The sequence below is a fragment of the Charadrius vociferus genome, unplaced genomic scaffold (assembly GCF_000708025.1).
Source record: "Charadrius vociferus isolate BGI_N301 unplaced genomic scaffold, ASM70802v2 scaffold196, whole genome shotgun sequence".
Taxonomy (NCBI): Eukaryota; Metazoa; Chordata; class Aves; order Charadriiformes; family Charadriidae; genus Charadrius; species Charadrius vociferus.
The window spans coordinates 2,856,085-2,875,847 of record NW_009648953.1 but is presented as its reverse complement, the minus strand read 5'-3'; the positions used below and the strand labels follow the sequence as shown (position 1 = coordinate 2,875,847).

At 38.1% G+C, this 19,763-nt stretch overlaps 1 protein-coding gene across 1 annotated transcript; it reads left to right on the top strand.

The window, feature by feature from the left end:
* Positions 1-1,311: 1,311 nt before the first annotated feature.
* NT5DC3 (5'-nucleotidase domain containing 3) lies at positions 1,312-17,705 on the top strand. Its single transcript, XM_009887417.1, has 14 exons — positions 1,312-1,360; positions 1,973-2,157; positions 5,673-5,747; positions 6,273-6,328; positions 9,013-9,103; positions 10,808-10,945; positions 12,437-12,497; positions 12,735-12,837; positions 12,974-13,075; positions 14,079-14,160; positions 14,521-14,607; positions 15,777-15,917; positions 16,271-16,335; positions 17,444-17,705. The coding sequence occupies exons 1-14, from the start codon at positions 1,330-1,332 to the stop codon at positions 17,703-17,705; spliced, it is 1,479 nt and encodes a 492-aa protein (XP_009885719.1). The 5' UTR covers positions 1,312-1,329.
* The last annotated feature ends 2,058 nt before the right edge of the window (positions 17,706-19,763 follow it).

Genomic DNA, 19,763 nt, shown 5'->3' with positions numbered 1-19,763 from the left:
TATGTGACGTTTCACTTAGTTACAGTGTTAAGATGACAAAGCTGTCCTGATTTTTGACCCAAGGTTTATAGCACTTGGGATGCTGTCTGCCAGCCAGAATGTCTAATAGCTACAAAGTGTTTGTACTGTTTGTTTTAAGACAGGTGGTAGTCACGCTTTTTTTTTTTATCTTTATGTCTATATCTATAAATATGTTTATTTTTTAAAAAAATGTAGACCACACAATTGGTATTTGAAGAAGTACTTTAACTATAATACAAAAAAGGGTGTTGTACTGTGATTTTGAAAGTTCACTCAAAATTATGGTTGTGACTTCAAGTTAGTTAAATGATTCATGGCCATTTTTATAGAGTTATTTGCCTTAATAGTAGTGTGTCAAATTGCATTTGATTATTTTGTTACCTCTACCGAGAATAATGTTTATTTCCTGTATTACTATAAGCAATGACTGAAGATAGTAGGAACTAATGTTTTGAATGAGGCTTATTTTGTTAAATCCCCTGAAATGAAAGATATAGGTTTTCATGTCAGCTTAAGCGTGGGGAACTACTTGGATCTCTTTCCATGAAAGAGATGCTGGACTTCATTTGAAACCTGGAATTAAACTCAATGAAATTGCTGTTCTTTCTCTTAAAAATTAAAAGACTTAGGTATCTGCATCTGATAAAGTTGAATGGTTTCAGATTACCGTCTGTTATTGGGCATCTGTGCAAGTTTCTTATTGTATCTGCCCATCAGCTGTGCAGCAGTCTAAGGCATTGCTTTTACAAAATAAATGTTATTTCTTTTTCTATGAGCTGGTCAGAGTTTTCAAAATGGAGCACTATCTTTCTAACAGATCTGGAGTCCCCACACCGACCTGCCTTGTTGAGATGATTTCCTCCCATGGTGGAGCATGTAGTGTATCTGTCCTCAGAGCTGAAGGTGTTGAGATAACCTTGACCAATTCCTTCTAGACTTATATGTAGAAAGTAACCAAACGAAGCATATTCCCTTTAAACTTACCCTTCTAAGCACAGATTTGAGATGAAAGCGCCTTTTTTTTTTTTTCCACTAGTAGGGAAGGTTGGATTATAGAGAGAGTATATGGGAAGGGAAGGAAGAAAAACATGCTCACATGTTATGCTTCCAGGAGCATAGCATTTAGCATCCGAATATTGCTCTTTCAAGTTTCTAAACAAGAAATACAAACATCCTTAATACTGATGTTGGTCCTAAAGTTACTTAGTGTGTTATGGCTCTATGTAAGTGGTCTTAACTTCTCAGTAAACTTTTCAGGAATACCAAGAGAAACACCCTTAATGGAGGTCATTTATACATGCTAGGTACATGTGTGTAGAGAATAAGCAGAGTATTTTTGGTTTCCTGATTTGCTAGAAGGTTAATAAGCATAGCAATGTGTATGTAACTGTTGTTTGGAAAGTATGGCAAGCATATAAAGTTTACTTATCTGAGTTGAAATTGAGTAATGTGATAACTTTGAAATGGTGAAGCAAAAGAAACTAAAGCAATGTTAAATTAAAACAATGTCAGTTCTTCTGTGTCAGAAGCTGGACCAAATAATGGGAGGAGAAGACAGGCTTCTATAATAATAATAATAACAATAATAATAATGTTCTCCTCCAACTTCGAAGTTAATTTTCAAAAGCAGTAACAAATGTGTTAACAGAGCTAGCGAAAAATAATATATTTTGAGTCTGAGGTTCACTAAGCGGAATGCCAAAATGCATCTTCTCCTACTTAAACTGTACAGAGGAAAGTGTGCTTCAAATAAAAACTATGAGGTCCCAAAGAAAGTTAGGGACAGCATTTTCAATAGCATCATATTGTTAAGGATTAGCTGGTTAGTGGGAGTTAGTTTGATAGCTTCTGTCATCATTTACCTATATTTAGAAATTGCTGATGGATTTCTATGTATTTAACTAAAACTACAGACTGGTATAACTTTTTTTTTTCTCTTCCCTATTCCCAGAGTTGGTTCCTTCAATTATGAGTAACATGCTGAATCCGGATGCTATTTTTTCAAACAATGAAATGAGCCTGTCAGACATTGAAATTTATGGTTTTGATTATGACTACACGTTGGTCTTTTATTCTAAACATCTACACACGCTGATCTTCAACGCTGCTCGAGATCTCCTTATTAATGAGCATCGGGTAAGTAAAATCAATGGAATAACAATACATTTTTGAATAAAGAGTATAATAAATGATTTCTGACAGGGGCATAACTCATCTTTTCATGCCTCAGTCCTATCTTGTCTCCCTTATAACACATTTTGTACAACAGCTACCTATGAACCACAGAAGTCCTGGTTTATTCTCAGCTGCAGTTTTGAGCAGAGTGCAATCTGACAACTGTTAAGGAATAGAGTTTTATTTGTTTTATTTTTGGTGGTGTGGTTTTTTGTTTTTTCCTGACTGTCAGTTATTGAGGTCACCCTAATAAATAAGCTTAAAAGTTACCATTGCTGTTTTATGCACTGCTGTGAGTGCAGTGATGAATTTCCATATGAAGGATTTTTAGCCGGACTTAGGAGGTCTTTGCTTGCACTGTGTGCTTGCGAGGTGCTGTATGCACGCCCGGCATTTCAGCCGAGTTAGCTGAAGGGGCAGTGTGTGCAGTGACACTGTAATCGGAGGCTGGATACAAGAGAGACCCAAGTAAGTGTTCAGGTCAGTAGTCCCCTAAGAGGGAGCACTGTCCTGTTGCCTCACCAAGCAGCGTGTTTGCATCAGTGACCAGTTGACGTCCAAGCAGCTTGGAGCTGGTTGGTGTAAAATTTGGGGATGGGAGAAGTTAAGGGTGTGTCAGGAAGCAGCGGGGGAGATGGGTGACTTGGGAAACTGAAGGTATCGCAGGGAAAAAGACTGAAGGAAATGTGGCCTGAAAGAGGAAAAGTTTACTGAACTGTAGGACTTGCAGGAAAATAAAAGACAAAAAGTCCGTAGAGTAACTTAATTATTAGAACTGCTTGTGTATTTTATACAACCTAAATCTGAATGGGTGGTGTTATTCTACTTTCGTATTTGAATCTAAAGGTTAGGAGCTATATATAAACATCTATAAATATCCCTGGAAGAACAAACAAAACTTCATGAGCACTATAAGCATACACAACTTGATCCCCCTGAGATTTTGGCGTGTCTTGGTAGCAATTTCTGTAGGATGTGTAAATGCGCTTTATTAAAGATACGTGGTTCTTGCAAAAACAGTGTTACTGTCAGAGTCAAGATTAATTCTTGTAGACAAAAATTCATACAGTGCTCTGTCTTTACTATTTGAATTAATTCAGGTAGTAGTAACTTTCCAATTTGTCTCAATTAAAATCTCTTGAGTTCTAGTAAATGAAGCTGTAATTGCTTTCTGAGACAGCTTATTGAAATATACCATGTCCTGTTGGAATTTAATGGGGGACGAGAGTTCTTATTAATGCTGTCTCTGTAGTTGCCTATACTGTTAATGTTTTTCTTGCCTTTAACATTAGAAAAAACATCTAGATCGTATTGCCCACTGTGGCTGTCACAGTCAACCTAAAAGATGGCCAATTTTGGTCATGGTAGCATGAGGTAATTCATCAGAAATTGTAAAATGCAGTGTAGGAAGCAAGGAATTTTGAAGTGTGTCCAAGAGAATAAACATAAATTTAATGCTAATCTTGGAGGTGGCAGCAGGTGTTGAATGTAAACTCTGCTGTTGAGCTTATTTCTTTCCTAATGTGTGGGCCTTGTGCCACCTTATCTGGATTGCTGTTTCAGTCCAGATATATATATCCCTACCAAGAGTGGGGTAAGGAAACAGTGCAATTTTTTTGTTTGTTTGTTTGGCTTGTAAGGAAGCTTTGATCTGTATGCCAAGGTGGGCTCAATCTTCTCATATATACTGGCATACATACAAAAAGACAGCTTTCTAGCAGAATAAATTAAAGTAGGAAAGTCAAGTATGCAGAAATTCGAAAAAGTCAGAAACAAATTTCCCTGTTAATGCTTGATGTGGCTGCTTTGGGGCATGTGCAGTACATTGTCTTTTTTAATTGATCACATTCTATATCCTCCGCTGATGTTTTCCCTTGTCTCTTCTGCTTAATCTTCTCTGGCCAAATCTGCACATCTTCCCAACCTGTCTGTAGGCTTTTGATACTGTTCTTCACTCAGATTAGTAGCCTCCCCCGTGTTTTCTGGGAGTGGTAGTAGGGGTCATAGCTCAGAAGTCAGGAGAAAGGACAATTTTCTTTAGCTGTAGATGCCTGTGCTTAGTACAAGCACGAGCTACAGCAGTTGCAGAGCAAGTCTTCTTCAGCATAGATAAAAACTATGCTAAACTAAAATTGCAATTTATTTATTTTTTGTAAAAGTAGCTAGAGCTTCTGTTGAAGCTGGATATACTACTTTTTTCCCTGAAGGCTTGTAAATTAGCCACATATGTATGGAGACTGTTGTAGAGAAAGTGGAGAATGTGCCTGAGATGCATTTGTCAAGTTCCAAGACTGCTGTAGCCTGCAGGAGGGAAATGAAGAATTGCCTTTCAGTTGGTTAATCAAAGGAATTATAGTTTTCTCAGGCCTTGTCAGAAGTGATAGAAGCATTTTACCTTTTAAAAAAAAAAAGAACAAAGCCCTTAGCCCAAGGCACACACCTAACATATATGTTTTTTCATGGCTAACCTATGCTTAAAGCAGGACAAAATTACAATCCACTGAAAATGGGATTGTGCTGAAAAATATTAGAAAACTCTCTAAATAGGTGGTATAAGCTACCTATGCTATCTATAAAGAACCTGAGGGAAGAGTACATGATATAGGCATCCAATTCATGTGCATGCCTAAACAAGGCGTTACAAATGCTGTCCCAGGTAAATACAGTTGGATCACTGTGGTGTTCTGAAGTGACTCACCCTGATTGCGTTTAATGCCCGACTTGCTTTCAGGATCTGATCTTTGTGACATACTGTAACTTGGGGAAAGTCCCTGTTGGGGGATTCTTCCTCCTTCCCCATCTGTGCTTATTTTCAGTATATCGTATCTTTAAACACCTCTGGGGTCTATATTTCAAACTTGACATTCTAAGATCAGGAGTATGATCCGCACTGAGGGAGTCAAAACAGATATCTGTGCTTCTTTTATTTCTTGAAAAGGCTGAAGATTTGTGGGGTTTTTTTTTGCTCCTGTTAATATTGATGTTGTATCGCTTTTTTTTCAGTAGAAGTGAGCAGTAAAGTTGAGGTATCTCTGTAAATAGGGCCATGTTCTTGGGTTTCTAGCTAGAATGTTGAGTTGGAAACTGTGTTTGTATAGTTTGCTGCATGGGGAGATTTCACAATGCAAGGTAACTCAGCTATTAAATTTTAGGAAGTTAATAAAATTTAGTTTGTTTTCAAAGGTGCGTGTATTAAAATAACTTTTTGAACAAGAGGCTAATGTTCAAAGGTGATCACTAAGGAGTACCTGGATGTCCAACTTCAGGTACCGTCCTTGACTTAGACTTAAAACATTGACCTTGAATTTTGGAAAAATGTTTGCCTTGTCTTGCACTGTAGGAATGTTCCTGCAAATCTCACCAACCTCAGAAAGCCTCTTAGTGACTAGTGAAGGCTCTTAAAATACTGCAGAAACATTTTTTTAATTTGTTTTTGTTATGGTTTTAAAAATCAAATCATTGCTCTCTTTTCTTAGTATCCTGCAGAAATAAGGAAATATGATTATGATCCAAATTTTGCAATCAGAGGACTTCATTATGATGTGCACCGGGTAAGTATAAATAACTCTGTGAAGAGTTATGTATTGCTGAGAACATAGCCAAAGAAAATAAATAGGGCTTTTAAGTCTTCCAACTTTTTACTCTGTGTTGATGTGTAAGGATTTTGTTTCATATATTTTCTCTTTCATAGCAAGCTTGATTTTTTTTTTTTTTTTTTAATAGCTCTTACAGTATAAAATCTTTTGAGTGTTTTGTTCTCATAGTGGGTGGGGTGTGTGTGTGTGAGGAAGAAAACTCGCGTAATAGAATAAACCTAAGCAGGCATCTGCTAGTAGGAAAAGTTATTTCTTCATTACTTAGCTCAGGTCACTCGGCAGTGTTTCCTTGGTGATTTGGCAAGCCCTAGGTAAAAGCCATTGATAAAAGTATTTTGGAAGCTATGAAGGAATTTGAAGTGAAGGTACTCAGGCATTCTTGAGACAGAAAGGTTATAGATAAAACTGCTTTAATTTTTATAATTTCATGTCAAGTAGTTGACATGATTAAATATTGATATTTTTTTCCCCCCCTGCAAGGCATTATTAATGAAGATTGATGCCTTTCATTATATTCAGCTGGGAACAGTTTACAGGTGGGTAAAATTATTTCCTATTTATAATAAAAAAGTATACTTTAATGTTTTGAATCTCTTAGTTGCATTTATTATCGTGCGTCTTAAGTTCGTATCAGGAACAGTGCCCTGAAAAGCACAGACATGAATGAGTATTGCGGTTTTACTGGAAGGGGGTTTCTCTGCACCTCCATGTGTACAGACAGACACGCGCACGCATTTACTGACTGATACAGTACAGCTGATTCCCCAGTTCAGAGCTGGGGAAGTTGGCAAGCTGGTTGGTCACATAGTGCTGACTCACTTTGTTTCCGGCTGTTAAATTGTGCTGAAAGACATCTAAAAATACGCTGATGACTTCTCTGCTGTTGCTTTCTATGTAAATAATTGTCACAGAGTGCCCGTTAGCATGACTTTGGTGTGGTTGTAGAGACACTTGAGAGGTCTTTGCTGTGTTTGCACAGAGCTTTTAAGTTTGGACACATCAGCCACATCATACTTGCAGAATGGAGCACAACTGCTTTGTGTCCGCACAGCCTGACACTTTGAGTATACTGAATTGATGTAAAACTGGCAGTCTCTGTGCTGTGCTTCGTTATGTGATACAGACATATTGTATGTGATCTTTGACAAGAGAGTTTTTAGTATGGCTTAGTTTGCTGTAATGAAGCAGTATGTATTTGACTGACATGAACACCACACGTGGTACCAGATTTTAAATTAAACAACAAGCCTAAGCACCTTCCTTAATGTCGAGATGAATGGGTGGTGAATCAAGCAGCAGTGTCGCCTTATGACTCAGGGTGGGACAGAATGAAGAGGCAGATCACAGTTACTGTCAGCTCCTAATACAAATGACACATCCAAAGCCAGAACACTGCTAGGCCATACATCTTGACACTTGTGAGTCTGTGTGAGGGTGAGAGTGAAAGCTACCATTTCACTCAATACCTTCTCTTAATTTTGTTTAAAATAAGATTACCTTTCTCTTCTGTACCAGCATGGAGCTTTGCTGTCAGTCACTGCATATCTGTAGTTCTTAGTTTTAACCTTCTGTGTGTTCTGTACATGTGTGGGTCAATTAAACAGCTGAAGGTAGCAGGACTTGTCCAAGTGTCCAGTCTCACTTGCACCCAGAGGTGTAGGCAATTCTGGTATCCCTCTAACGATGCACGTCTCGCAAGAGCAGCAGTGGGAGCACTGCTGTAGGTGAACTGCGATGCTTTTAGTGCCATCTGTCCGTGCTGTCAGTAGAATAAAATAAACGTCATAGTTATACAGCTGGACTGTGAACTGTGTTAAGACTATGAGTCTTCTGGTAAAGCTAGTCTACAGCTTTGCCTTCACAGTCATCTCTCCTTTCTGGGTTTCACGTATGTCTATTGTCCTCTCTTGGTTTGTGCTTAAGTAGTTCCTGATCCACTAACATTTTCTTTAGCAGTATGCAAATACCGCCTGGCATAGTGGTCTGCAGACTAAAAGATGGACGAGTCAGTCCTCAATTCCGATCATATTACTTGGTACATATTTAACATTTTGGTTGCATTTTGTCATGTTTACCGCTGTGGAGCGGGTGAAGCTGAACTCTGTATCTTACAAAACCAAAGTATCATCTGCCCTGTTTGTGCACAATACTAACTTGAGTGCTGGAGTCCTACTAGCAGTAGCACAGTAGTGCAAGTCGATGTAGCATTGAGAAGTGCAGTAAAGGAGCTAGTTAACGTGGGACTCTGCTACCATAGAGCACTGAGGAAGTTCATGTATCATACCCTTCCACTGCAAAGCTGGTGTGGATGCTAAACACTGAAAGTACTTATTAATTAGTCAATTTATTTTTTAATGCCTCACAACACTTCTGGGTAAGACCAAGAAAGGGAGGCACTGGAATAACTGCCTGTCTTACAAGGCTGCAAAACTGTAAGTAGGCTCGGAAAAAAGGGACCAGATGATCTGGTTTTTGCTTGTGTTCTTTAATCTTAATCAAAACCTCAGTACCTCTGTGTCCTCTGGTGAGGATGTTTGCATGCCTGCAGTGTCTTGGATGCATTAGTGCAAGATGCTTGATACTGTAAACATTCAAAACCAAACCAAAGCCTTTAATCTCTTAATAGTTGATGGAGACATCATCTCTCCAGAATTTCTTTTTTCCCCCCATTTGTTGTTATAATCTTATATTTTAATTACTTGTCAACAATCCTTCAAGTAATTTTATATTTTGGGCAACTGACTTGTTGATACAGTTTAAAAGAAGTTCTTATTCAGTTAAAGATCGTGTATGTTTTTCTTTCCCTTGATTCTTCAAGGTCATGCTGCAGAGTAATCTGGTTTAAACACACTATCACATCATCAGTGCTGTATGAAACAAAGGCAGAGTGAAGGATTACTTTGTGTTAAGAAACTGGAAGCTCTAACTACTTCTTACAAACCCTTGAGGCATAGTTTCAATGGAGACTAATTAGCTCTTTTCCCGTAAGAAAGTAAAAAGGACTTAAAATTGGAACGTGTTCTGTGTGCGTCAGCCTGTTAAAATGTTACTTGCTCTGTAAAGAAAGATGCTGTTTTAACTTACAGACCAAAGTGTTCCAACGACATTATTAGTATTTTAATAAGCTGCAGTTCTAAGTGTTAATCTGTCAGACTTTCATTCGGTAATTACTTGAAAATTTTAATCTGACTTTTGAACTAAAGCTAATGTTTTTTTCCAGAGGCCTCAGCGTTGTCCCAGATGAAGAAGTCATTGCAATGTATGATGGTTCTCATGTCCCTTTAGAACAAATGAGTGACTTTTATGGAAAGGTAAAACCACAAAGGGACTTTAAAAGTGATACTTTTTTTTTTTTGGAGGTGGGGTGGTGCTGTTTGCATTTTGTTCTTGTACTTCCTAGCAGTTACATATTCTTGATACATGATTCACTTCCAGTTCCAGATGTGACTTTTGCTCTCAAAAGTGACAAATATCTTTTCTTTCTCCCACTCACTGTAGTTTCTTCTTTCACTGTTCCCTTGCCCAGTCATACAGACAGAGAAGCAGAACATAAAAAAATCAAGTGACTTGCTCAGTGTTGCACAGCAAATCTGATAAAGGCTGGGAAGTGAACCATATCTGGTGCCTCACCCTGGCTATGTACTTCTTCCCAGTGGTCTAAAGGCTTAGCTGATGTAGCAGCAAGTAAATGTGAGGAGGCATCTCTTGCATACAAGCTGGCATAGTGACAGTAAGAGGATTTGATAAAAGATGAATGATAAAAGATGAAGCTTTTAAGTTTAAGATTTGACTTTGTGGGAAAAGTTGATCTTCTTGCTGGTAGGTTCCTTCCTCTTTCCCAAGTGAAGAAAGGTGCTGTCATTTTAGTAAAAACCAAGTTTATTTTACTCTTTTTACTTATGGATGTTAATTCCATGTTGATATGAAAGGCCCTTCTATTTGCTGTGAAACATTTTATTGTTCTCACACCTATTCTTATGTTAAGGAGCTGATCTTAGAATTCTCAAATCTGCTCTCTGCAGCAGTTCTGAATATTGGCCTGGCATTCCCTATGGGATGCCTTGGTCTCCACAGGTCTGTGCTTTCTTTGATCTTGGAAAGGACACTGACAGGAGGCTGTGGACACAAACTGAAACACAGGAGGTTCCCCCGGAACATCAGGAAACACCCTCTTTACTGTGAGAGTCACCAAGCACTAGCATGAGTTGGTTGCCCAGGGAGGTTGTGGAGTCTCCATCCTTGGAGATATTCAGAAGCCATCTGGACATGGTCCTGGGCAACCAGCTCAGATGATCAGGCTTGGACAAGATGACCTACAGAGGTCCCTTGCAACTGCAACCATTCTGTGTTTCTAATCTTGACCGGTGTTCTGTCTTGAGCAAAGATATCTGGTTGCTTTTACCCTCTTCTTCTTAAGAAGTACTTGTTTTGTATTTGTTCTGGTATAATGAGGTTCTCTACTTTTGTGAAACAACTATAGTTACAGCTTTTGCAGACTAGAAATCTTTTCCTCTGTTCCTACATTATTCATAGTAGATTCTTACAATTTTTTGTTATCTCTTTTCAAGGAGGTAAATTGTTTTGCAGTCCTAATCAGTATTCCACTTAAAAAAAAAAAAAACCAAACCAAAAAAACCCGCAAAACCTCCAAACAAACAAAACCTCTGCTCCCATCACAGTATTCGGTGCCTCTTATTTATAGAAGTGCAGCCTTCCAGTGAAGTCCTCCAAGTCCTTCTCTTGACTTTTAGCTGAGCACTGTCTTTTATGTGTTTATGAATTAAAATACTGCTCTTAAGAGTAATTATTCATGATTAATTCTTAAAATAAAGCCAACACTTTTCTTGAAATTATTTTATTGAAAGTCTGTTAGTTCAAAAACAGTCTAAAGCAATGCGAATAGTGATGGCAAAAGCTGAGTATCTGCAGCTAAGCTGAAGTGCTTATACGGAATGAATGAAAGTATTCTAATCTGAGAAATGCCTGACCTTTTTCTTTTCTTCCCACCCCTGTAGAGTTCACAAGGAAATACAATGAAGCAATTCATGGATATATTTTCCTTGCCAGAAATGACACTCCTTTCTTGTGTGAATGAATACTTTCTGAAAAACAACATAGACTATGAGCCTGTTCATCTGTACAAAGATGTCAAGGTACTAGCTTTGAAGATTTAGGTAAACCTCTACGTTTGTGCATCTTCTCTGTGAGCACTTCAGGAAGCTTCAACCTGTTGTTTCAGCTCCAGTGAAATACCTCAACTTTAAGTTTTGTATAGAGTAATTATTGGTATAACAACCATAAAAACATAAGTAAAATGAAGATAGACCTTGGAAAAGAAACAGAATAATTTGAAATTTATTTTAAAATTGATGTTCTAGGGCTGTTGCTCTTTTCTTAGGTTTGAGGGGTGGATGGGGGGAAAGTGAAGAAGTGCTTGTATGTTGATAAAGCTTCTTTTGATTGTTATTAAAGGTATACTTTTCTTACTAGCAGGGATTGTAAGAGGCTATAAAGAATTCCAGTTTGGAGCTTTCAGTTCTGCTGCTTCTATGTCTTCACTAGTATACAATCTTTTGCTGTCTCTTGCTTTTGGCATATCTATTTTGCTTGTTTTCCACTCTTCGTCCTCCAGAAAAATCTAGTAGTAATGACTAGAGTAACTTGACCCTCTTGATTCCTCAGGATGCATCCTGCGCAGGAGATAAAATTATGTCATGGTTATTTAAAAACAGAAGAGGTCATGCTCAAGTTGATGGCATTTGTCTGCACAAGCTTTCCATCCAAAACTTTTTCCTGGCCCCTTGTTGACATGTATTAAAGTTGTGTAGTTGTTCAGCATATGAGATACACCTGAATGTTGAATTTCTCAGTTTCCCAAGTAGGGGAGATAGGTTTTAAGAAACTTCTGCCTATGTTTACATAGAGTCAGAAGGCTAGTTCTTGTGGTTTCTGCTGAAGTGTTTGTAGAAACTTCTGTACTGCTCAGTATTACAAAGATTTTGGAAGCTGTATGATGGAATTTTTTGAGGATTTTTAGGACATACAGCCTGTAAGTACCAAAATGGCAGAACCGCTGTTCTAAGCAAAGTGGTCTGATGCAGAGCTGGCTCAGGAGAGCTGCTAAATGCCTTCAGAGCGCCTTATGGGTACTTTGCTTAAGCATTTAGCTTCTTCCATCTGTCCATAAATTTCCTTTTTATATAACCAGGGCATTTGGGAGTGATCATAATCTAAAATCTATCTGTCTTAAAGTGTGGGTTTTTTTTTTTTTTTTTTAAGAGGAAAGGAATGTGTTCTGCTCCAAAAGTCATCAGAAATCTGTGGTTACTCTGCTTCTGCAGAGGGCTTTCACCCCATGTCACCTTGCTGAGCGCCCTTTCACCGTTGTTATGTAAAACAGCCCCTGTGCTATCCAGTTGTGTACTTCGCAAAGTATGCAGTTACTTGCTTGGAGGACAGACCTACTCTTTGTCTAGTGGTGACATATACATAACGAACATCACGTGGCATCTCTGTAAAATTGAAAGCGTAATTCAGAGAAATGAATCGCTTTAAAAAGAAATTACTACTGTTATGCAGTGAGCATGGCTTTTATACTTAAAAATTTTTTTCAGTGCTTTAGTGCTGTGTTGCTTTCTTGACAGGATTCAATCAGGGATGTCCACATCAAAGGAATAATGTACAGAGCAATTGAAGCAGATATTGGTAAGTTCTAATGAGATCGTCTGTCAAAGCTTTTTTTTCACTGAGAGTGTAATGATCTTTCTGGCTTCCTTATTTAAGATTACAAATTGTAAATTTTAAAGCTTGAAAGAGTTATTTCGACTTGCTAAGGTGCCTTTGTGAAGCATAACCCCATATTCTGAACCCTTGGTTGAATACAGAGAAAATTCTCATGAAAAACTTTTTCAATTAATATTGTATTTTCGCCAATCCTCACAGAGAAATACATCTGCTATGCCGAACAAACTCGTGCAGTGTTAGCAAAGCTGGCTGATCATGGCAAGAAGATGTTTCTCATCACAAACAGTCCCAGCAGCTTCGTGTAAGTGAACAGTTGTTTGATGTTCAACTATACGTTTATAAAGAATGGGGAGGATGAGGTTCTCTAATTCATTGTATTGCACAGATAACTGCACCCCTGTTATGCTTCACTGTTAATATCCCTCTGTCCTTCTTAGGGACAAAGGCATGAAGTTCATAGTTGGCAAGGACTGGAGGGATCTCTTTGACGTGGTCATTGTACAGGCTGATAAGCCAAACTTTTTCAATGATAAGCGAAGGTGGGTATTTAGTCAGTAAAGAATGATTCGAGCAGCTCATTCCATATAAGGCTATAGAATGTGTTACGAAATATTTTCATTTGGATGCAATGTAAAATGAAATCATATTTGGTGAAATCCTGTTTAAGGTCATTACAGAATGCAGCAACACCCAATTCTGAAGTCCAAATATTTACCATTTCTTATCTAAGAAGGTTCCAGTAGCTATTACAGGTCTACTGGACTGAGTTAGGGTCACAGAAGCTGTTTTTAACATCTTAGCTTGTTAGTTGGTGAAGTGTGTTCCTTTCCTAATAAACCTGAGAAATTTTGGTGCCTTCCAGAATCGGCCCCTTATCTGGAAATGTCTTTCATTGCTTCTGGTTTTGTTTAGTGACACATGATATTTAGAGGGTGAACTGGCTGATAGGCTGGAGTATTTGGACTAGTTGTTCAATTAAGTAAACACATTTGTAATGTGTATGAACTACTCTTACACTTGAAAAAGACCTATTCCTTTATGTACACTTATGATTTGGAAGTGAGATAGAGGGAGGTGGGATTTTTTTTTTGCTTTTCTTTTTAAAATTAAATGAAAAAAAAGTACTTTGCTGTACGTCTTGCCCCCAGTCCTCTTTCCCCTTCTTCAGTTGTTCATTTGTACAAAATGAGGTATTGGGCAAGATTTCTACACATCTTCACTTCTTTTGTGTTCTCTTCTCTCCTTCTTAAGGGCAGACAGTTCTTACTGCTTCTTCCCCTCTGTCAGGGATCTGTGCCTTAGTTCTCAACACTTGTTCTCAAGCGCTGTTATAAATGTCATAGGTATAAGGGATAGATACATTGCATTTCCCTGGCTAATGCAGGTGTTTTGGAGCTGTGCTTTTTCTGTCTCTTACAAAATGTTCAGATGCTAAAAAGCATGTTTTCCTCTTGAAAAATGAATATTTTTAATACTAAAATTTTAATCTCCTCCTAAAAAGTGACAGAATTTCTACAGCAATTGTATATAATTCTGTTCTAGACCATTTCGGAAGGTGAATGAAAGAGGAGTGTTGCTTTGGGACAAAATTCATAAGCTGCAGAAAGGTCAGATTTACAAACAGGTACGCTTTCAGTAAACTCTTTAATGTCAAATTTAATACCCGTTTCCTAGAATCCCAAGCTTCTTTAGCTATCATAAAGGCTTTTAAAAAGTAGGTCTGTTTTTTAAGAGAATTATTTTAATGATTGAAGTGGTACAAATTTATTGTTGGTATTTTATGTCTGCAGTTTACTTGCCTCTTGAAGTGATAGAATTACTGAAGTTGCCTGTAAAGTAATATATATAATTCATAATATATGAACTCAGGACAAGATTTTTGATATGAAAATATTTTTAGGGGTGCACTAATTTTTTTTTTTTTTCATGCCTGTGAGGTTGCAAGTTGCATGCTGCCACAATATATGTGTCATTCTTTCCACAGGGTAACTTGTATGAATTCTTGAAGCTTACTGGCTGGAGGGGCTCTAAAGTTCTCTACTTTGGCGATCACATTTACAGTGACTTGGCAGTAAGTATAACTTTCACAAAATAGGATAAAAAACAAGGCTTTTTGCTAGTCTTCCTCTGCAGTCATTCAATATAACGCACTTTCATTTGAGATTTCTAAATACAACAGAATTTGAGTTGGTAGTTAAGCCATATTGCCTTTCTTGTAGTGAAAGAAATTGGTACCATGATTTCCACCTGACTTGTAGCATTTAACTTGTTTACAAACTGCCCTCAGGAATGCATGAGTTTGTATTCCCGATCCAGATACTGATTGTGTCAGATGTAACAGAGAGTAAACACAGATATCCAAATGTACAGGATGTGGTTGATTTGGATGACATTTACTACCAAGTGTAATAAGAGCTGAATGAACTTCTGTTTTGAATGGCAGGAGGCAATCTTCCTGTCACTAATGGTAAACTTTCTTTCTTCCTGAGGTATTGCTATGGTTTATAGCTCTACTATCCAAGCATTTTCTTACTACCCTAGGAACAAACGTACTGTTAACTGTTACTTTAGACTAAGTGACCAGCACTTAACTCTTTTGTAATTGATTGCGTACGAATATCTGGATATGAGTTGCCATTGCCAAACTGTGGTAACGCATTTCAGCAGCAGCAGATGTTAACATTTTTGTCCCAATCTGCTTTTAAAAAGAAAAGTAAGTTTGGGTGCTGCAGAAGGCTGAGGCCAAAGGAAGGAGGATACAGCTCTCTTTCTCTGGCACAATGGAGGAAAGAGCACAGGCAGCAGCTGCTTTGTCCTGTACTTGTCAGGAGGAGCTTGAATAGCTGGGTGTCCCAATAGGACCCTTCTGTCAGCTGAGTGTATGGGCAAATGCCACAAACCCAACACACCGTTTCTGCCAGATGCTTCTGACAGCAGCAGAGGTCTCATCTACAAGAGGGATATCCTACTGTTTGTTTTAAACCTAATGAATCGGTGCTTATTTGCAAAGTACTTAGGTGTTCTTTATCTCTCTCTCCCTTGTGGGATTTGAAGCTTACTCTGAAACTAAATTCTATTACCTGTTGGCGCGGTTAAGTCCCACTGTTTAATATTTCTGCTTATACATAAGAAGCAATTAAATGAGTGCCCCTTTGGGATAAATAATGGTCAAATTCCTCAGTTCTTTTAAGTAGTTCTTTTTAAGACTAATACTTGTATTTTGTAATTCTTGGTAAATAGGATTTGACCCTGAAGCACGGCTGGCGCACTGGTGCAATTATTCCAGAGTTACGATCAGAGATTAAAATCATGAACACAGAGAAGTACATTCAAACCATGACCTGGCTGCAAACCTTGACAGGATTACTGGAACACATGCAGGTTTGTTCTCTGTGTGTGTAATCGGCTCTGTATAGCAGAAGGGATTCAGCCAAGTTTCTAAATGCTCGACGTTGACGTTGCAAATGCTTTCTGTCTCATTAAAGTTCATCAGTTTGACTGTCGATAAATAAATGCAATTATTTGTGTGGGTAGTTAATAAAGAGTTTTCTTAAAATCTTGTCCCTTTCTTCCACTGATTCCTGCTTTTGGTTGTTTAAAATGCATATGGGTAACTTCTGTGTACTGATTTCTGAACCATCCTCTTGCCCTGTTAGCTGATAAGGATTTATTAATGGAAAAGCTCATTTAAGAGGGCATCCTTAGTTACCTGTCATCCATATGTTACATTCCAGGTTCACCGTGATCCTGATTCACAAATGATTTTAGAAGAGTGGAAGAAGGAAAGAAAGGAAATGAGGTAAGACATGGGAGATGAGGAAATTGCAGTATGCTTCGTGGTAGCCAATTGTTCTCTGTGATGTCTTCCACAGAAGAATTTCTTCACAATTTCTCTCCATCCCTGATTTATATTCCCTGGTAGTTACGGACCTTCTAAAATTGTCTGTGTAAAGCAATGTTCTACCTGTCTCTGGTGCAGCTCTTCTCCCCTCTGACCTTTTGTGCATATGAACCCCTTTTCCCTGTTCCCCTTCTTTGTAAAAGATGTTAGTTTTCTGCATGAAAGGGTGACATCATATCAAGTACTTGTCCTTCTCGTCTTGGTTCTCTTGTCGCTCTGTCTTCAGCTGTTGCTATTGATTACACTGCTCTACTTGTGCATGATTTAAAAATGTGTTTCTGTATCAAGACTTAGGTCACTTCTTCAGTTTTTGTAGATTACTTCTTCAGATTACATACAATACATTTTAGAATACACAAAAACTGGGCTCTGTGCTAGACTACATTTAGCAGTGGACTCATCACAGAGATAGGTAGTAGGGCTAAAACTCCTAAAAATCTGCTATCATGAAGGAGAAACCCCTAAATGCAGGGTGTGTGAAGTGCACAGTTGGCAAGGCCAGCAGCTGTTCCACCAGCAGCCCTCCCCAGAAATGTGGAAGTAAATGAAATGGGAATGTTACTTGGCGGTGACTAATAACAGAAGTTAATTCCAAGATGTGTTTAAGCCAAATCTTTGCATTTTTTTAAAAAAAGTCTTTTATCTTTGGAAGAAGTGGATGTCATTAGGATTTAGATGAAGGCAAAAGTCATCTTTCATAGCCTCTAGAAAGGAAAGCTTGAGTTCTCATGTTTCTGAAGTCAGAAGCAACTTACCACTGGTTTTGGTGGAGAAGTGTGAAGCTCTTCTGTTTACTACCATGATTGCTAGATCTGGGGTGCATATGTGCAAGAGATGCAAAAATTTCTTATGTGGTGCATTTATATGGTTTGAAGTGCAATGGCAAAAGAATAATGCATAGGAGAGGTTATAGGAACTGCTTGTTTCGGGTTATGGCTGTTAGCTGGTAGAGATGTGTGCAGCTATGTTCACTTCATTGTCTTTGTTTTCTTTTTTTGGGGGGCAGGGAGATGAACAGGAATTTCTTCAACGCACAGTTTGGAAGCTTATTCAGAACTGATGAGAATCCAACTTATTTCCTAAGACGTCTCTCTAGATTTGCGGATATCTACATGGCATCATTGAGTTGCCTCTTGAACTATGAGCCTGATTACACGTTCTATCCAAGACGGACTCCTTTGCAGCATGAACTTCCTGGCTGGTCAGACCAGCTGTGCACTGGTACATTCAGAATACCTTTCCTACAAGAGACAGTTCAGATCAAATAAACACTTGGCGCCTTCTCTCTAAAATGGGCAAATATATCTTTTTTTGGTTTTTTTGAATGTACATCTTGTTTATTTAAGTCACTTAAATCTGTTATCTTGATTTAGATGTAATTCATACTTGTTTTCGTAAGTGTTGTACCTATTTTCTCCTCTCCTGCTTGGAGATGTTTAAACTCTTCTTACACATAGAAGAGATGGACTGCCAAAATAGTAGTGGACTAAGAGGGAGGGGAAGGACTGGTGGTGTTCTGGGGTGGTTGGTTTTATTTGTTCATTGGAAACTTGGATCTGCAGCCTTGTGATTTACAAAGAAATACCTATAACTCTCTGTTCTGGCCCCGATCAGAACTCCAGCTGGAGCCTGTAATGGATCTTGGCACCGAAAAGCTTAAATCCAGTATTAGTAATTCAGTGATACGCAGTAGCCAGTTTACCTTGAGACTGAGCGAGGGATGGTGTATGCATTTTAACTTTCCTTGCTGCCATAGCTAGAGCCTTACCTGCTGCAGCGTTGGTGCGGCTGTGCTGCATTGCAGTGATTACAGTACTGACAGGCTCAGGCTGAGGGGCTTTTTCTTCTGTCTGTGCAGTTTCCCTTCTTGTACTGTCTGTGCTTGGCTGTAAGTGGATCTGAGCCTAAAACCGAAAGCGGCAGTAACTTGGGCTGCTTCAGCTTCCTTTTGTTAACTTTTAGGCACCTTTCTTTTTAAGTTTCAAAACCCTTTAAATATCCACTCTCTGATGATAAAGCCATTTCGAGAGGTCTTGCATTTTGCATTTCAAAGTGGAGACAGATCTCTGTCAGGCTTTAGATTGATCCTAAATGCTGCTTTTAAAAATTTTAAGTGTCTTACAGTGGTTTGCGATGTGGTTTTGCTGTTCCCTGGGAGAGAATGTATTTCATATGGCCTTTAGTAATGGACTTTTAGAGTCAAAAGTAAACACGCACAATGGGCAAATGAGTTGAAAGAAAAATCAAGAAATGAGAAAACGAAACCCAGAGTTTTCTGATGACATTTTTTTTTAGCTCACGCCCTCAAAGCTGAATTGGGGGTGGTGGTCAGTTTGCATCAAGCAAAATCATTTTGGTGGTGCGGATTAGAAGTTTTATTGCATTACTGAAATTGCAGGTAATGCACAAACACAAACTCTGGGTAGCATATATGTTCCAAAGATTTGAGCTGAAAAATGTCAATTTTGCACAAGGAAAACATCTATTGATGTGTTTCCTCAAACAGGCACTTTATAGAACTGCTATATAGTTGTTTTTAAATAAGGAAGTTTTCCTCTCTCTATATCCAAAGGAAATTTTTTTAACTGGTGCTTCCCACCCCAACCATTTTAGAAGGCATAATACAATTAATGTTTTTCAAATTTTAGTTATTAAAGACTCTGTTTTTAAAAACATAAAATTACGAAAATGTATAGCATTTGATGTTCTTCACTTCATTTTGGGATATCACTTGCTTCCTGCCACGATTGTCAGGTAAACAAACTTTTGGTGACCAAAAGTTTTCTTATTTGTTTTTTTTTTTTTTAACCTGTATGTATTACGTGCAAGTACCTATATTGAATATCATATGCAGTATCTTTCATATTTTTAAAAGCATGTTTGCAAAGTAAAGAATGTATTGTAATTTAGCCCGCACAATTTCATAAGCAGTTTTCCTGTATGCTTGAAATCAGTCTGAAGTCCTTATAGGTGGTAATAGATTTTATGTTCATGGTTTTCTTGTATTCCTGTTTCAAACTTGATGTGCAACACTCCTGAAGAGTGTATGTGTATTTAAGCAGATGAATGTACTTAAAATGAGTAAGTTCATCTGACAGTCCTGCTGTTTTGCTGGAAGAAAAAGATAAAAAGTTTTGCAGGAAGTTAATTTGGCTTTATCAGGAGACTTGGTGGTGGTGTGTGTGTGTGAGAAATATTTAGCATAACTTGATAATGAAATGTGGGGATGGAAATAGCCCAAATTTGCCTTCAGTTCTCTATCCTAAGGCTCAGCTAGAACCGAAGGGGGTGTTACGTGTGTGTAGCACCTCTCATTCTCCAGAGAT